Below are 19,763 nucleotides of genomic sequence, written 5' to 3' on the forward strand. Positions count from 1 at the left end.
GGGGGTTATGCTAGACTCTGATCTATCCTTCACTCCCTATATTAAAGCTCTTACACACTCCTGTCATCATCTCAAAAACATCTCCAGAATCCGCCCATTTCTCACCACTGACACAGCTCAGACTCTGACTGTCGCCCTGATCCATTCCAGTCTTGACTACTGTAACTCCCTACTAACCGGTCTTCCTTTCTCTAAGCTCTCCCCTCTACAGTCTATCCTGAACGCAGCAGCCCCAGACTCATCTTCCTCTCCAGCCGTTATACTGCCTCCCCCCGTGCCAGTCACTGTGCAGTTTAAACTCCTCACCCTCACCCATAAAGCTCTCCACAACAACCATCCTTCCTGTGCTCTACACTGACATCTTCCATAATCAGAACCTCACACTCCCGCCTCCAGGACTTCTCTCGTGCTGCATCAGTTCTCTGGAATGCTTTACCAAAAGACCTCCGACTTATCTTCAACACTCACAGTTTCAAGCGTGTCCTGAAGACTCATCTCTTCAGGCTCGCTTATAACATTCCCTTATCTCGTCTTCCTCTCTGCTACCCCTTCTCCACCCACTCTATAACCTCCTTGGTGCCATGTACTTTCTACCTGAACCCAGACAATGGTGTTTGACTAGCTTGCCCAATCACTTTACAACTATGTACAATGACTGGAACATTGGCAAATAAAGCACTTACTGCCTCTTGTGTCATCCTAGTCTGTAAGCTCTCGTGAGCAGGTCTCGAACTCTGTTTGTATCGTTTTTATTTTAATTTATTTATTGTATAATGTAATATAAAATATAACCGGTATTGTACATATAAATTTAAAAGTGTGCTGCTTAATCTGTTGACGCTATACAAGTAAATATTATTAATAAAAAATACATACATTTGTTATCAACCCGTAATGACCCAAGCTATAAAACTATATAATTATAGCATTAGCTTAATATAAATCATATAAATTCTTAGAAAAAAGGGGTTAATAAAATGAATCAACAGGTTTCGTTCATTCAAAAATGGCATCAATAGAAAGTAAAAGTTGTCCCGCAAAAAAACAAGTCCTCATACTGCTACGTGGGCAAAAATAAAACACCAGCTGTCTGAGGCAGACTCTATGAGAAGATTGCTAATCCGACAGTAGGGAGGTAAGTATTATACCACCATCTGTCAGTGTAAGGATCAGTTCCAGGCACAAACCAGAAGAAAGCAGCACAAGTGGATTTTAAAACATGCAAATGTGAATAGCCCTGTACTGTAGATTAACATTAGCTCAGCAAAAAAGAGAGGTTCTATGTCCTAATAGATGTGATGTGGCCCACCTTTCTATGTAATTTCTAGGCATTGCACCTTGGCTAGAAATGTCAGAGGATCAACACTGCAATAACACAAGCTAGGATTTGATGTCTTTGAATTCTACTGCTGGCAAAGACTTTTGGAAAAACTATAAACCTCAACGAAAATAAACAGGAAACGAGAATAAGACTATTCCTTCACAAAAGACCGGACTTAAGGCCAGTTTTTTTGGACATATTATAGTCGTACAGTATATCTGATAAGATTTTTTGTTTTTGACAAATTTAAAGGAAAACAGAAAAAGAGAGATACTGTGTGATAAATCCCATACATGACAATGAGATTGTGCTCGATCACAGCCCATATAGCAAGGTAACACAAGTATGGTGTCCTATGTAGACCTTTTTTTTACATTTTTACATTTTATTGTCTTTCACGTTTTCATTTTTTTTAGTGTGCGGCTTTGTGTTAAAAAAAAAAAAAAATTGTCTTCATCAATCTGAATTTTAGAAATACTTAAAAAGTTTTTTAAAAGGTAAAATGTATTATTAACATAAGGACCCTATTACGTGGAGCGATAATCTGCTGAATCAGGTAGATTTGGCAGATTATCACTACATGTAATAAAGACAACAATCAGCTGGTGACGACAATTATCGACTAAACTTGTCTTTTGGTCCTGACCTAAAATCATAGCCCACCGGGCGCGTATTGCTCACGTATAATAGCGATGCACTGCCGATGGCTGATGAATGTGTAAAAAAACAAACAAAAAAACTATACATACCTCTCCGTGCTGCCTGAAGTCCTGCCAGCTTCGGCGCGCTCCTGGTAGTGCCTAAAGCCAATCACTGTCCACGGCACTGTCCCCGTGATTGGCTGAGATTGGCTGAGAGAAAAACGGGAGCGGGAAGAGGTAAGGAATCAGGTGTTTGGGGAAAGGGCTGCAAGGACATCTCTAACAATGTCCATACATCCCTTACTGCCCCATTATTGGGCCATCAAATAGGTCCAGTAGATGAGCGCCAATCTAGCAGATCAGCGATTGTGCACTAAATTGATCGGGCCGTAGTCGGCTTGTGTAATAGGACCCTAATGGGGGAGATGGGGGGGGGGGGGCTGTTGTGACTACTTGGGAAATTGGAGGGGCTGCTGCTGCTGCTGTGACAGGGGAATAAGAAAGATGGACTATAAGTGTATTAGAAATCTTGCTGCATAGTGTACAGGAAGTTTCCATTCTCTAATGTTAAAGGACACTTGCATACTGTGTTGGTCAGGCCTCTTAAAGGTTCACAAGGAGACGAGCAAGCATGCAGATCCCATGAGAACTCTTATCAAGGCTTAGATCTTTGCTAATGGATAAATGCCAGGTCCTGGAAAGGACAAATCCATTAGAGCATATCTTCTAGTGCACTGGTTCCAAAAATATAGAAAATTGACTTTTCAATGATGAACAACAGTACATTACCACATCTCTATACGGCAACAGTTGTATGAACCCAGCTGCAAGGATGTACGAGAGCACATACTGTATAACCTCCGTACCTGGTGTGTATCCTCATCCCTGGGGGGAATGCAATGCTAGAGGTCAAGGTGGGATCATGTACACCCAGAGAATGAACACATGCCTATGACAAAGCCAAAAACCATGCATGTATTATATAGGAAAAAGCAACACTGTGATTTGGTAGGTAAGCACTCAGCCCTGTGATAGACCATTCATGTCTCTTGGCTGGATTGCCTTGAAATGGAGCAGGTAAGAGATGCCTGGATGCATGTGGCTATGCCCGGCGTCGGATGGATTCCCCGAACAGGATGCTAATATAGATACTATACTGCCGCTCCATGCCAGTGCATCAACTTATATACAGAAAAACATGACTAAGGACCAGGTGGGGTCCGGTGTTTGTATGAATTAAAATAAAGCATTGAAATTATACCTGGGAGCTGGAGAGAATTTTTCTACTTTTCTTCATTTATGATATATAAAAATATTGGTACTACTGAATACTGATCTGGTAATGGAATAATCATGGACATTATATCATTGTGAGAATCATTATCAGGACGGTTGAGAAAAATACCAAAACTCGTCCGGTTATCATGCTGTGCCTTTGGACATACAATAAAATTTCTTTACTGCTGCAAATTTGGTGCCGGCAATTCTCTGTGTCATAAATTCTATCGGCATTCACCTGAATGCTTGGTGAAAGGGAATTGACTGCAGATGTAAAACTCCTATTTACGTGGCCCTTGACAATAAGGAAATTTATATGGAAATCAACAATTGTATAGGGCCGTACTCACTGTAAGTTCTACACCTGACCAGGTCAGGACAATTGCCAAGGGTCAGGACGTAAAGGGAGGCTACAGGAACAGCCTACCAAACTACGGGGCTGGAATAGGCACCTCTAGTTTGGAGCAATAACCATTGCGTTAACATTGACTAAACAACGTCTACAACATGTTGACTATTTTCTGAATTCAGACTGGACTTAAGAAGTTTTCTGCTTCTTAAATTTAAGCTACCCAGCTTTGTCACATACGCTGCCAAGGAACGTTTTGCTTGAGAGACTGGAGGGCTGGTCGGTTAATCAAGATTTTATAGTAATTACTATAGACCCATTTTTGCTAATGACCGCTCTATGCAATATAAAATCTCGGTGAAGTCGAGTCTCAAGCCCTGGTTTACATGTCATTAGTATGGTAAATTAACTTACAGTTGAATTAGCTGCGTATAAAGCTAACCAGTAGACAACGCTACATATCCAAACTGTTATTCTGCGCAGATCTAATCACATTCTAACTAAATTTTCTCATAAGTGTATTATATAATCAGCAGAAAGCCAAAAGAACCAATCTAAATTTTGTGTAACTGGGTAGTGGTCCTGTAAAACATAACCTGGAAGGGAACATTGTAATGACTTTCGCCAGTTAGTTTTCATGAAGGAACAGAAAGCACTGGAGATTGTCAACAGCAGATAGGTCACGGAGTCAGTGACCGCGAAACCAAGCCGTGTGAAGAAAACAAGAGCCAGATTCCTCTTGGCTAGCCTCACATAAGGAAACACACTGCTTATTTCCATACATAAGGCTTTTAACCCTCTTGATAGGGGTTTGAGGGGGAAGGTTTGCACTCAGGGAGAGTTCCAGTTGATGCAAAGAGCACAGACAATGGGGGACATTTACTAGGGAGTCTAATGCGTGTGACTATGCTAATGTGCGTTGGTGATTATTTTGTTCTAATATATTGTGTGTGATTTATGTAAAAGTCATAGTAAATGCATCTAAGTAAAAAGTTGCAAACAAATTCACCTGGCACCCACCTGACATGGGTGAAAAATCCAATTATTCACCTAGAAATAAGCGCAAAGCCCTTGATAAATTTCCCTCAATGTCTCCTGTGAAAAGGGTATGTAAATAAAGTTTACTTCCAAGACGCATTTGATAAAAGAATATAAAGCAAAAAACAAATAATCCCTTTTTGCTTCCACAAGTAGCAAAGAGAAAAGACATACATCAAGTTTCTATAATGTGCAGAACAGAACATACATTACATATACACACATCATATATACATGATGAGCGGCCGGAGTGACATCATTGCATAGCGCCACCTAACAATCCATGAAGAAGTACGGGCTGTAGTCCCGCCTCCAGTGCACCAAATCACCTAATTTACATAGCAATAGAACACAGCACTGAGGATGAAGGTAAGAAATCTAACGTCTACCATTCCTGCTGAAAGGTCTTCTTTAATGTACTTTTCACGGGGACAACAACAACATTTAAAGACCATGGAGTATGGGCACGTTCACACTACAGAATCGGCGCCAAATCCTGCCATGTCCTTCATGATCACTTATTCCGGAAGTAGTTTTACAACAAAGGCCGTGGTTTAGCGCTTAACAATGGCCGTTCACTAAAGAAAGGTCGTTGTTAGTACTTAGTAGAACATGGCCCAAGCCAGTGGCAGTAACCTGTGAAAGGACTTCTGCAAAGGTCACAGATTACGCTCAGTAATGTATCACATTCAGTAATGTATCACATTCCTGTCTATTGTCCTCTATGTCCATGGGGCTTGCTGAAAAGCATATCACTAAATGGTGTTTGAAACAGCTCAGACAAGATGGCAACCTTGTAATAATATATCATAGAACCGTTAGAACACAGACAAGCATGTCACACAGAGTGGAATCACCAGCGCTAGGTCCTAGAAATTAATTGTGAAATTTAAAAAAAACTTTGAATTTTGGCAGAATAAGATTATATATATATATATATACACACACACACACACAGTGATGCCTTGGATTACGAGCATAATTCGTTCCAGGACCGTGCTTGTAATCCAAATCCACTCTTAAACCAAAGCAAATTTTCCCATAGGAAATTATGTAAATGCAGACAATTGGTTCCACACCTCAAAAATAATCATGTTTTATTCTAAAAAACGTGTAAAACAAATGAAACAAACATTTAGAAACAGCTGAATATGTGATATTATAAGTTACTGTACAGTATAGCAATCAGCATGTGGAGTATAATGTATAGTAAGTGCATAACCCTGATTACACAGCAGCAGTTTGTAGATACAGGATGGAACTGCAGATCCCCATAATGCAGGAGCGTAGTACAACAGGCTAGAATAAAGAAGCAGGGCTGCTGTCAGAGGTCTGTGTGGTCACATGACTGCATAGGGGAAGGGAGGTGTGTTCAGCCTGGAGAGAAGGGAGAATCACAGAGCTGTGCAGGAGGACAGTGACAGAAACTTATCTACACAGCATTGTAATTGGCTGAGTGTAAGTGCAGGCACATTATAGCAGCAGTTTGTATAGCTGGGTGTAAGTGCAGGCAGATTATGGCAGGAATGGAGTGTATGAGAAACACAAGGGCTGACAGAGACTACAGGGAGCATGAAGGAATGAGCAGGACAGATGTGGGCACATACATGCAGCACTCTCTGTCCGGGAAAGAGGGGTTACAGCTATGGAGAGATTACCTCCACAGTCCTGTCCCTTGATACAAGCCCCAGCCTGAAGTGGATCTGCCATGATTTAGAAGGTGAGAGAGACTTCCTGGGAAGAGTACAGTGCTGTAGACCCCGCTATGCAGACCACCCCCCTCCCCTACTCCTGCTCCCAACCAGTACAGGGAGCTCTTAAACCAAGCCACAATTATGAAAAACTGAGCTTTTCTTGCAAAAAGCTCTTAATCCAAGTTACTCTTAAACCGAGGTAGCACTGTATACTACTTCTATTCTTTAACCTGTAGATGTCTGTAGATGGGAGTACATTCCTAAGCCTGGAACTAGGCAGCACGTGCTGGTGATTCTTCATACCGCTAATGGGATACAGATTTGGATTTCGTTTTGTTAAATGTCATTTGTTCGCTGACTGATTGCTGTTTTTGGGAAGAGCTTGGGCTTGGCATCTGATAACACAGTCAGCTGCTTATCAGTTCCGTTGTGTTTACAGGAACATTTCATGTTTTCGATTGGACATGCACTACCTCCAAACTGTAATCTTGAAACTTTGAATGTTTGTGTGGGGCCTATGGGGGCTGGGAGCCGTCCAACATAATCGGAGATGTTGACATTCATGAAAAACTGATTACAATTTGCCAGAGTGAAGTTAGAGGATGACCACCACCATAGTAGGTTAACTCTCCTAGAATCAGATCAATTGTGGAGTTTTGAACTTTTACTGAATTTGATTAAAAAAAAAACAACGAACATTTGTATTGTTCTTCATGTCCATGCCAAAACAAAACACAATTTTCTAAAAAGTCCTACGGAAGTACAAAAGCTGCAGGCAGACTGATAAGGGCCGGAAAACAATAAGCAACAGAACTAACCTGTCCCCGTGCCTCCGATGTGCCGCTCCCGGGTCCCGTTCACATCAGCAGGTGACTTGCAGCCCTGCTAGATGCATCGTCACAGCCTCAGCTGAGTGATGGCTCCAATCAGCCAATCAGTGACTGAGGCGGGATACCACCCCAATCACTGATTGGCTTAGTGGACAATCGTTCAGCTGGGTCGTGACATTTCAGCTGGAGAAGCTGGGTACGTACCCGGTTTCCAGCTGAAGATAAGATATCCAAAAGTAGGTGGACAGTATGTGTAATAGGGTTATGAATTCGGAGGAGATTTATCAAGCATGGTGTAAAGTGAAACTGGCTCAGTTGCCCCTAGCAACCAATCAGATTCCACCTTTCATTTTCCAAAGAGTCTGTGAGGAATGAAAGGTGGAATCTGATTGGTTGCTAGGGGCAACTGAGCCAGTTTCACTTTACACCATGCTTGATAAATCTCCTCCAAATTTATAACCCTATTACACATACTGTCCACCAACTTTTGTACCACTTTATATGGATTGAGAGCATTTTGCAAGAAGAGCTTGTAGTTTTTCAAAATTGTAACTTGGTTTAAGAGCTCATGGTACTGGGTGGAGGGGGGGGGGGGGGGCATGGTCGGCATAGCGGGGTCTGCAGCACTGTACTCTGACCTAAGGAAGTCTCCCTCACCTTCCAAATCATGGCAGATCCACTTCAGGCTGGAGCTTGTATCAGAGGACAGGACTGTGGAGGTAATTTCTCCATAGCTGTAACCCCTCTCTCCCTGGACAGACTGCTGCTATACTGTGCCCACACCTGCCCTGCTCATTCCTTCATGCTCCCTGCAGTCTCTGTCAGCCCTTGTGTTTCCCATCCTCTTTATTCCTGCTATAATGTGCGTGCACTTACACTAAGCCATTCACACTGTTGCTATAATGTGCCTGCACTTACACTCAGCTATACAAGTTGCTGTATAGAAAAGTTTCTGTCACTGTCCTCCTGCACAACTCTGTGATTATCTCTTCCCTATTGGTCCTGCTTCTCTATTCTAGCCTGTTGTTTTACACTACTGCATTATGGGGATCTGCAGTTCCATCCTGTATCTACAAACTGCTGCTGTTTTTCCAGGTTTGTGCACTTACTATACATTATACTCCACATGCTGATTACTATACTGTACAGTAATTTATATTATAACATATTCAGCTGATTCTGAATGTTTGTTTCATTTGTTTTACATGTTATTTAGAATTTAAAAAAAAATCATTATTTTTGGGGTGTGGAACCAATTGTCTGCATTTAAGTGATTTCCTTTGGGAAAATTTGTTTTGGTTTAAGAGTAATTTGGATTAAAAGCACAGTCCCGGAACAATTCATGCTCGTAATCCAAGGCACAACTATATATATATATATATATATATAGCAAGATATGTATCATATGTCCAATTGTACAATATAATACAGAATGACAAAGTAGTATATGAGCAAACCACCCTCTACATACTGTAAGCCATCTCTTACCACATTTAGCAGATCTCCGCATACCACAAATTCGCTTTGGTTACTATATCAGGGCCCTGTATTCCAGGCAATTCTCTATAACACTGTTACAGCTGATCATATAGAATAGAATCTGTTAGATACACATCCCCTGGCTCACATGCTACGGGCTGCACAGTCAGGGTTTGCTGGCTCTAACCACAAGCTACTTAAATGCTTGGGATGATCTAATGACACAATACATTGTTCTACAAGGGAGGTGTAAAATAAGACAAACAGAAGGAAACCTGCCAAAGTTATTTAACAAAACAATGTTCAACAAAGCTAAGAACATGTTGATGCCAATAAGGATTTAAATTCATCATCCCCTATCCCTCAATCATCCAATCATTGGGGATATGGTGCCACGACAAGGGTAAAATACAGCAAACAATGTTAACAACCCATAAAAATCAGTGTAACTATACTGTATGTGGGGATAGGCTGGAAAGTTGAAGTGTTATGCATTAAAGGGGAAAAAAAAATTGGATTTCTGTAAGTTTTTCCATGACTAAAAATGTAATGTTCCACTACCGATGAATGACAAATTGGTGAGAGACAGCCTTGATGTATCTCTCATTCAAGTATACTTGGGGAGATTACATTAAAGGGATTATCCACCTAAGAGCTAAAAAAATTAAATGCTCCCAAACCTAGCTGGTCTTACTCACCAAGTCTCCCTTAGTATTTTGAGCCATCTCCTGTCTTTCTAGCTGCTGCCATGCCTGATAAACTACATTTCCCATCATGCATCTCCTTGATTGGTCCGTTTGAGTACTCGCCCCCTTAGCTTTCTTCCCTGCCCACGGCTGTCATTACTATTGCACAGTAAACACAGGACTGTTTTTTTTCATTGATTTTGCATCACATCATCCCAATATGTATTCTATACTAGACAGCTAACCCGGCCCCCAGAGAGGAGATCACATGTCCTGTGTCTACAAAGGGAGGGAGGAAGAAGGAGAGCGTTGTCAGAAAGGACACAGAGAAGATTATTTTAGATATCCAGAGCTAAAAAACAAGGAAAGGGTGCAAGATAGGCTATACATAGGTTTGACATAGGGTCGTATTGGGAAGGGAAATTGTTTAGAATATTGTTTTTGCTACCTGGATAACCCCTTTAAAGAGTGTGGTGACGTTCCACATTCTGATTTTTCATTGCCTGGGCAAGTCATACAATGTAAGGGTGGTATTAGATGAGGGCCCGATAATAAATGTAAACGAGCGCCGATCTTCTAGATCAGAGCTCGTTTACTGGGCCTATTACATGGCCCGATTATCGTTTAACAAGGGCTGCAGGGATATTGTTACCGATGTCCCTGCAGCCCTTGCTTAAATGTTATACATTACCTGTCCAGGTTGCAGGGCTCCTCTTCCTCTGTGCTTCTCCCCGGAACCGCTCGCTCCAGCTTTAGAGTGGCCTGTCTCAGTTGGCAGGCCGCTCAGCCAATCACTGGCCGCGGCGGTTCCGGCCAGTGATTGGCTGAGCGGCCTGTCAGCTGAGACAGGCCACTCTGAAGCTGGAGCGCGCAGGACCCGAGGAGAAGCACAAAGGAAGAGGAGCCCTGCAGCCTGGATAGGTAATGTATAACATATCGTCAGACGCCGGCCGCGCACTGCTATTAAACGTAGCGGTGCGCGGTCGGTGCCCCACAATTATAGGTAAGCACCTATATCAACGATCAGCCGATGACAACGATCATTGGCTGATCGTTGTCTTTATTACACAGAACGATAATCGTTCCGTGTAATAGTACCCTAAGTGTGCCCCAAATGGTTCCACTAAGCAAGCATATTATGAATCTGAATACAAACAATAGTAATGCACCAAAAAGGTCATTGGACCCCTATAATAACCCAACTTTTCCTAAGAAGGGTGCTCTAATAAAATGGATGCTTTATTAGTTATTCTGAAAATGAATCACGGATAAGGTAACACAAAAAAGAGGTGATTTAAAGGAAAATGGCTGAGCTGTAGTTGATTCACATATAGCTATTATGTGCTATACTGTACATGCACTACTATATTATTGTTAAAATGGTTATCCAGCGCTACATACACTTTGCCCCACTCTTGTCTCTAGTTCAGGTGTGGTTTGCAATTAAAAGGGTTATCCAGCGCTACAAAAACATGGCCACTTTTCCCCCTCTCTTGTCTCCAGTTCAGGTGCGGTTTGCAATTAAGCTCTATTTAATTTAATGGAACTGAGTTCCAAACGTCACCCAATCTGGAGACAAGAGAGGGGGAAAAGTGGCCATGTTTTTGTAGCGCTGGATAACCCCTTTAAGCTCCATTTACTTTAATGGAACTGAGTTTCAAACCCCACTCGATCTGGAGACAAGAGGGGGAAAGTGGCCATGTTTTTGTAGCACTGGATAACCCTTTTAACATCAAATTAATACATTTAAATCAATATCTTTACAACATGTTTCACGGTAAAACAACTTATTCAGAGGACCGGTATATAGCATGAATGATGATATAATAGGGCTTGGCATATAATGTGGTGCTCTAGTACTTAAAAGGCAACTGTAGGCAAAATAAAAAATTGGAGCAGCAGGAGGGTGCGGGAACATAATAAAGAGGCTCCACTGCCGTCCCAGCTCCAGTTTCTCCCTCGTTCCGGTGTCGTCACAACCTGGCGGGAAGGAAATGTTCAGCCACTCAGTGACTGCAGCTGTCTTGCTTCAATCACTGACTGGCAAAGGGGGGATTTGTATGTGGGGTTGTGACGTCCCAGGAGCAGGAGATCCAGGTGCCCGAAGGGGTTCGGTAATAGGTACAGCAGCAATGCAGAGGCAAGGACAGAGGTAAGCAGAACTTCTTTTCTTGTGATCCCGCACACCCCTGCTGCACTGATTTGCCGGACTCCTTATTTAAAGGGATTTTAAAATGTGGCCTGACTTTAAAGAGGTATTCCAGGAGCAAAAAAAAAGTAGGAGATCGCGAAGGGTCCGACATCTGTACCCCACGCCATACGCCATATCGGGTCTATTCATTCCTATGGAGCCGACAGAGAGAGCCGAGTACAGCGCTTTTCCTGTGTACTCATGTGCTGTACCCGTGGCTCCATTCATAATACAGAAGTCGGGGCCGGATATGGAGATCGGCAGGGAGAAGATAGGTCGGACCCCATCCCCCTTGTGATCTTCTACTTTTCCCCTATCTTGTGGATACGGGAAAAGTTTTTTTTTTTTTTTCCTGGAAAACCTCTTTAAGGTTGGTAAAAATCATTTATTTCTTACATATGCAATTTAAATAATATATTATTTCTTCTCAAATCCATAACAGAGTAGGTGCCATAAATAAATGCATACTAAGTATGGGGTACTTAAATACCTATGGAACGGATACTCTGGGTAGCTTGCTAACACAATTTGCACAGCTGTCTATTGGCCATTGAGGTATGACAGTAAAATATTCCAGAATCATGGCAAAGTAAAGGATTAGAACCCTAATACCTAACTATATGTTATGAATACATGCTGAATACCTGAAGGGTCTGTGTAGAATTCCTTCACGCTGACATCACCCGAAATTAAATCACATTAGTCTCTGTCAGCCATTGACTGAGAATAAGGCATTTAGGGTGATGCGGGGCTGTACCGTGCAGACCGGATGCTGTCCTTGGTTTGGTACAGCCGGGCTTCCCATAACACATCCTATGTTATATGTAATTATCCTGTCATAACACAGGAAGGTGGGGGGTTACAGTGTATTGTGTATACTGATGTCTGGTAATGGATGTGCAAGGCTGGGAATGAATGACAGCTCTGTAGAAACACTCAGGGCTAAAAAAAAACCACAACCACTTCATACACATTGATTTGGAAAGTGCAGGTGGTTAAGAGCATTGTGCATTTTACAACGAGCAGGCATTTTTTATTTTTTTTTTAAATATAGCGAATACATTAAGATTTTTTTTTCTGACTTCTAGTTTATTAAGAATTTTCATACATTAAGATTTTAACAGTGTCAAAATGTATATGCTTAGAGGAGTAGTCTGGCCATTTAAAAAAAAAAATTGGCAGCCAGCAGGGGCAGGGGCGAATTTGATTACAGGTATTAACTTACCTCTACCCATGCCCGCAGTTAGTGGCCTCGGGACTCCCGGCGTACTCTGGGATCTCTGGCGCTGGCACCTCATGACCCGGCTGATGGACTTGCCGTTTAGCCGGTCAGTCACTGGGGCGGGACGCCACTCTATTCACTGATTGGCTCAGCGGCCAGTCCATCAGCCGGGACAGGCCTCCACCCCCCTGAGTCGTGACGTCATCACAACTCAGGAGAAATTGCCTTCCAGGGGGGTTGGGGGGATCGGTGGTGGTTCCCGAGTCCGGTCCCGCCGCTTATACTTGCAATCAAATCCCTATTGCTCCTATCTAGAGATGAGCGAACCGGGTTCGGGTTTGAGTCGATCCAAACCCGAACGTTCGGTATTTGATTAGCTGGGGCTGCTGAACTTGGATAAAGCTCTAAGGTTGTCTAGAAAACATGGATACAGCCAATGATTATATCCATGTTTTCCACATAGCCTTAGGGCTTTATCCAAGTTCAGCAGCCACCGCTAATGAAATGCCGAAAGTTTGGGTTCGGATCGACTCGAGCATGCTCCAGGTTCGCTCATCTCTACTCCTATCGGTTGCCGACTTTTAAAGATGGACGGACTTCTCCTTTAATACCATTTCACACGTGTCTTAGTTTCTGCTACCCTGGACCACTATTCTTTATGTCTAGTGCCAGTACGCACTGGAAGTGAACGATCTGTAGAGACATACTAATACTCATCAGCTGGCACTATTACACAGGGCTATATAGTAGCCCATTTGGCAATAATTGCCTCATGAAAGAGGGTTCTAACTGGAGCCCAGGTTTTTGCACTAGCATGGTGTGTCCCATGGTGCAATGGGTTTTTAGTTAGGGTCTATGCCCTAATATGCTAACAACTGTAATAATATGAACACCAGGGCTGCCTATATCTGTTATTCAAATTAAATGTGATGGAGAAACATATACACCTATACATGTCAATTTAATACAAAATATAATTTTAACCATAGTACAAGCAGTTGATGATACAGTCAGACTTACCGATGCTGCATTCGTTGACACATGTCCAACAGTCACAATGACTTTGCCTTTGAAACTCTGAAGGGTGGCACTGGCACTACCCGGCAGCAGCTCTCCATCCGCAGTGAATGACGAGCCATACGGCATATTGATGCTACCAGGTATATGTCCACGATTAAAGCTGAGACAAGGTTATTAAGGTACATAGGAAAAGATGGGTCTTGAAAATGTTTATAGAACAAGTAAAATTAGAGGTGGTTTGAAAGTAAAGCTGGACAGGGGTCATAGTATTTAAAGGGAAACTGTCAACAAGACAATGCTATCTAATCTATCGACATCATGTTATAGAGCAGAAAGAACTGAGCAAATTGATATAGATGTTTCTGGGAAAAGATTTAATAGAACTTGTAACTTGTTGATTAAAATTCCTGATCATTCTAAGTTAAGGAGTCCAGTGGGCGGTGTCACTCAATGGACTGGACTCTTTATGATGGAAACATCAGAGATTTCAATTAATAATTTAAAAGTTATACTAAATCTTTTCCCATAAAGATATATATGAATCCGTTCAGCTCCTTCTGCTCTATAAAATAATGTTGATAGCTTAGGTAGCATTTTCATGGTGGCAGGTTCCCTTTAACGTATAACAAACATTTTTCACTGTATGATTAATTTTCTTTGTCTCACATGGTTAAGGTTAAAGTGTTTTCACTGTATGATTAATTTTCTTTGTCTCACATGGTTAAGGTTAAAGTGTACCCGTTGTTATAAAAAAACTTTTGACATGTCAAAAGATTTGATCGGTCCAGGTCTGAGTGTTCAGATCTGCATCGATCGGGAGATAATTTAAAAAAAAAAAAAGGTCAGACTTATAATAGACTTCTATGGAGCCTTTTTTTAAAAACTCAGAGCAGGGAGTGGACGTTTTGCAGCTGCGGTCTTCTCCCTGCTTTATCTCCTGATTGCTACAGATCTGAGCACTCAGACCTGGAACGAATAAAACTTTTGACACATGAAAACATTTTTATAACGACAGGTAAACTTTAAAGTGTCAATGTCATTTAAATTATTTTTGCAGAAATCAATAGTCCAGGCGATTTTAAGAAACGTGTAATTGGGTTTATTAGCCGAAAAATGCATTTTTATCATGAAAAAGCAGTTTGAAGCTCTCTCCCGTCTTCATGGTTTTCTATGGAGAGGGGTGGTGGTGGGGGGGGGGGGGAGAAAAGGCAGCAAAACAGGACAACAAAGAGTTAATTTACAGCTACATCACCGGGCTATCTTCTCTGAAGTCAGCACTGACCTCTCTGACCTCTGAATAGCGGCTTTCATACAGGTCCCCCTGTGTAATCCTTTGCTCTCTGTTGGCGACTAATCTCCCTCCTCCCCCCTGATGTACAAGAGTCGAGATTTCCTGATAATGAGCAGTAAATGAGAGAGAGGAGGGGGGACCCGGGGAAAGTCTTTTTGAATGCAGATAATGGAATATTTGCAGCTTCCTGGTCTAAGCTGCGGCATGTGACGTGACGTCTCAAGGCAGTGCAGCCATTCAGCGGTCGTAGAAGGGTCCCGACTCAGTCGCTGAATGGATGAGCTGCCTTGAGACATCTCATCTCATGCCACAGCTCGGAAGCGGCGGCCGGACGGGAGAACGGGGCAGCGCAATCCGGGACCCGGTGCTGGAACCGGGGAGGTTAGTGACCGGTGGCTTCTATTTCCACCCCTTCCCTGGCCATACCCTAAAAATAACCTCAGCCCGGAGTACCCCTTTAAGCATAGTGTCATAACTGGAAACTCCTGGGCCCCACACCCTGCACTCTGGGTGTTGCCGTTACCTATGCAACCCTTCAAATTACATCCGAGGTATAAATTATAGCTCCTTCTTCCATCACCAAATTCCCTGACATTATTTTGAGGCAGTTTTTTTTTTTTATCAGAATACATTTCTTTGGGCAGATGGGGAAATCTACCTGAGCATAAAATGGAGCCTAGGGGACGGGCGGAACTTCAAGCGAGGACGCACATCGGAATCCGTAGTGTGCACATACCCTTATAGCTACGGCAGCTCAACTGCTTGTTACAGGAAGGATATTTAAATACCAGTTATGCAGTCCTCTATATCAGTAATGAAGTGGTTCCGAAAGTAGAACTTCACTTAAAATGCAAACAATATATAAAGAAGCATTAACCCTTATAACTACAGAAATCTGCCATCAAAGACCATGGAACTTAACGGCACAACGCTAACTTCCCGAATATATTCTGCAGAGTGAAGAGAGTGACTCATACTTCGGCATATAACAAGGTCTCGCTATCTTAATTGTGTAGTATGGAGAAGCAGGAAATAAAAGCGGATTCTATCATATGAGATCACTGCCTCTCTAACACTGACTGTTCCATTGTCCCTTACCTATCTTTTCGCTAGTACTGGAGGTGTGGATTGACCTTAAATGGGACCACAGCTGGGTGAAAGCCAATACATCTGCTGTTACATTGAAAAGGAAGTGCCTTATCTCACTTGTCACCCCATCAAAGTTTCCGGATGAGTGTGGATTTATCTGCAGAAGCCAACTTGTTATAATTGCGCGGTACTATTAAAGAATAGTCCCATTGACTTTTAGTTACCTGATGCTTTCTCTTCCTTTTTTAGATAGTAGCATATAACTAAAGCTTATTTTGCACATGCTATGACTTTTATGAGCATTGTGAATGTACGCAGTGTACGCTTTCTACCCAGTCAGATCCCACTCTCCTAATGACGGTTACGCCTGCCATTACATTTTAGTTTTCCATTGAAGTTAAATGTTAGGATTTCCCAACATTAAAGGGGTAGTTCAGCAACAAATCTTTCAAATCAGTTGGTGTCAGAGATTTGTAATTAATTTATATTAAAAAAAATCTCAAGTCTTCCAGTACTGCTTTATGTCCTGCAGGAACTTTTGTATTCTTTCCAGTCTAGAGAGCAGGAGAGGTTTTACTATGGGGATTTGCCACTATTCTGGACAGTTCCTGACATGGACAGAGGTGGCAGCAGAGAGCACTGTGTCAGACTGGAGAGAATACACCACTTCCTGCAGGACATACAGCAGCTGATAGGTCCTGGGATGTTTCTAGGAAACTTTTCTGTCCAGTATTTATAATGGTGAGAATGTGTAATAGCCTAATTCATATAGAAATGTATGGTAAAACGTAGACATAAAATATGAACTAGTACTAGTAGGTGGACAGGGTGGTGCACAAGGTGGAGTAATCCAGTAGCAGGTAGATAAAAGGATTCGGCACTCACCAAAACGGATTTTGCTTATTTTTTCAGGTGCAGCATGCACCAATATCACAGTAAGGACGCGCTTCGGCCCAGCATAGCCTTTATCACCTTGTCAGAAGCTGATGAAGGCGATGCAGGGCCGAAACGCGTCCTTACTGTAATATTAATGCATGCTGCCCTGAATCATTATGCAAAATCCATTTTGGTGAGTGCCACATCCATTTTACCTACAAAACATAAATGGACTTTCAGATTTTTCTCTATATATCTTAGCAGTTCTAATACTTGAATACCAGTAATAAAGTGCAGAGTAAGTGATGTCATTTTAATTTATCGTTCTTATGCATCTTTTCATCTCTGCTGAAGATTGCACAATGTTGCCTGGAGAAATGCTTGTTTCTAGTATCTGCCAAATGCTGCTGTTGCCTACAGCTGAGCACGATGCTAGTGACGTACACACATGTAACCCTTGGGCCGGCTTACTAACTGTGTTTTATAGTCTCTTCAGGAAACCGATAAATGGGTTTTTGCCTTTGACAAGTCTGGGCTGGTGAGAGCAATTTGCAAGATGTACTGTGAGTGAGTGAGTGTGCGTCTTCAGCTTTACACAAAATTACATAGGTGTCCTATAAAATGTCTCTAATGCAGCTCGCAAGCTGGGGCCTGAATTTCTGGGAAGAGGTATAGATAAATCTTGCAACTGCAATCCATGTCTAGTGCCTCTTCTCCTTAGGTGTGATAGAAATACAGATTGCAGGTACTTTTAATATGATACTTCACCTGACACACTGACAGGCCGAGAGCTGTCACCACCCTTAAAGGGAAAAACAGGCTTCCTATTATTTAATATGGAATATACAATATACTGTATAATGGGTTTTCTTAAGTATAAGGCTAGGGAATATTTTCAATAAATAAAACAATTTTTTTTTATTGTTTTTAATTATAACTTTGTTCACATGTTTAAAGTTGTTGGTGTTTGTGGCACTAGAGATCATATGCTGTAACGTTGCTTGTATTGGGAGGCTGGTAAAGCAGAATTACCTGGTACATTACACATAATTGTAACCCATTATAAATATGTCTAAGGCCCCGTTCCCACTGAGCAAAGCTAGCGGAATTCCGCGACGGAATTGTCCGCCGCGGAATGCCGTTAGCCTCCCGCTCATAATGGGACTCTATGGGAGGCGCGCGCTCCTGCCCTGTCCGCGCTGAAGAATGAACATGTTCATTCTTCAGCGCGTATAGAGCAGCAGCGCGCGCCTCCCATAGAGTCCCATTATGAGCGGGAGGCTAACGGCATTCCGCGGCGGACAATTCCGTCGCGGAATTCCGCTAGCTTTGCTCAGTGGGAACGGGGCCTAAAATAAGATGTGCCAAAGTGTACAAAAATGCTTCAACACATTAGTATATCAGCCAAATTGTGCCAGCGTTTAGCGTCTGTTTACCTTATTTAAAGGAGAAGTCCGGCAAAAATTTTTTATTTAAGTATTGTATTGCCCCCCAAAAGTTATACAAATCAGCAATATACAATTATTAAGGGAAATGCTTATAAAGTGCTTTTTTCCCTGCACTTACTACTGCATCAAGGCTTCACTTCCTGGATAAAATAGTGATGTCACGACCCGACTCCCAGAGCTGTGCGGCTGCTGGAGAGGATGATGTCAGGGAGATGCTTAGTGTCCCTCCAGTGCCCTGTGTCCCTCAGTGTCCCCCTGTCATCATCCTCTCCAGCAGCCACAGCCGCACAGCTCTGGGAGTCGGGTCGTGACATCACCATGTTATCCAGGAAGTGACATCACCATGTTATCCAGGAAGTGACATCACCATGTTATCCAGGAAGTGAAGCCTTGATGCAGTAGTAAGTGCAGGGAAAAAAACACTTTATAAGCATATCCCGTAATAAGTGTATATTGCTGATTTGTATAACTTTTGGGGGGCAATACAATACTTTATTAAAAATTTTCACCGGCTGTCTCCTTTAAGTGAGTTCAATTCTGTTCAATGTGCAGACATCATAGAGCAGGAGACACTGCGCAAATTACGGGAACAGATCTGAGGAGAACTCATCATTTCTCTACTCATTCTGGGCTAAGTAGTCATGTGGGCGGTCCCACACAGAGACTGACAGTTATGAAAGTATCAATCACTGAGCAGGACCACCCACTTGACTGTTTAGCCCAGAATGTGACAAGTGGACAGCTAGACTCAGTGATAGCTGTCAGTTTCCCAGTAGGACTGCCCACATGACTACTTAGCTCAGAAAGAGATTCACATGAATAAATTAAGAGTTAAACTCTGATCAGTTCCCATAGATCGATCTGCATAGCTCCTCCTGCTTTATGACATAATGCCTGACAATTGAATGTCATTTTCAGTGTGATGGCTTTTAAAGGAAACCAATCAAGGGGGTTTAGGGTTCCAAGCTCCAACAACGATGTGATGAAGCATGCTGCAGCCTTTCCTACCATATAAACTGCTTGCTTGCTGTTGCCTCCTTCTTCCCGAAAATTTAGTTTTATTCCTCCTTGCAATGTATGCAAATCAGCACTAACTAGTCACGTAGGCGGTGTCTCTCCCTCGACTAGTCACGGCTCCCGGGCTTTAATAACTCCCCTCCATGCTATAACCCTGCCTTAGAATGATGTAGCAGGTCCTGGCCTGTAAATCACACCCAAAGAGGTGGGGTTACAACACAGAGGGGAATTATTACAGCCTGGGAGCCGTGACTAGTCGAGGGAAAGAGACTAGTCACGGCTTTTTAGAGCAC

The 19,763-nt window shown here is 42.4% G+C and overlaps 2 protein-coding genes across 2 annotated transcripts in view; one reads left to right on the forward strand and one right to left on the reverse strand.

Moving 5' to 3' along the window:
• AIMP1 (aminoacyl tRNA synthetase complex interacting multifunctional protein 1) overlaps positions 1 to 19,763 on the forward strand; it is a 433,090-nt gene that overhangs the window by 182,341 nt on the left and 230,986 nt on the right. The gene's annotated exons all lie outside the window — the stretch shown is intronic.
• The window catches only part of TBCK (TBC1 domain containing kinase), a 205,743-nt gene that overhangs the window by 9,780 nt on the left and 176,200 nt on the right, over positions 1 to 19,763 (reverse strand). The window contains exon 25 of the mRNA XM_069978417.1: positions 13,750 to 13,909. Coding sequence (XP_069834518.1) covers positions 13,750 to 13,909 — 160 coding nt within the window. The remainder of the gene's footprint in view (positions 1 to 13,749; positions 13,910 to 19,763) is intronic.

This window comes from Dendropsophus ebraccatus, chromosome 7 (genome assembly GCF_027789765.1).
Source record: "Dendropsophus ebraccatus isolate aDenEbr1 chromosome 7, aDenEbr1.pat, whole genome shotgun sequence".
In the NCBI taxonomy this organism is placed as follows: domain Eukaryota; kingdom Metazoa; phylum Chordata; class Amphibia; order Anura; family Hylidae; genus Dendropsophus; species Dendropsophus ebraccatus.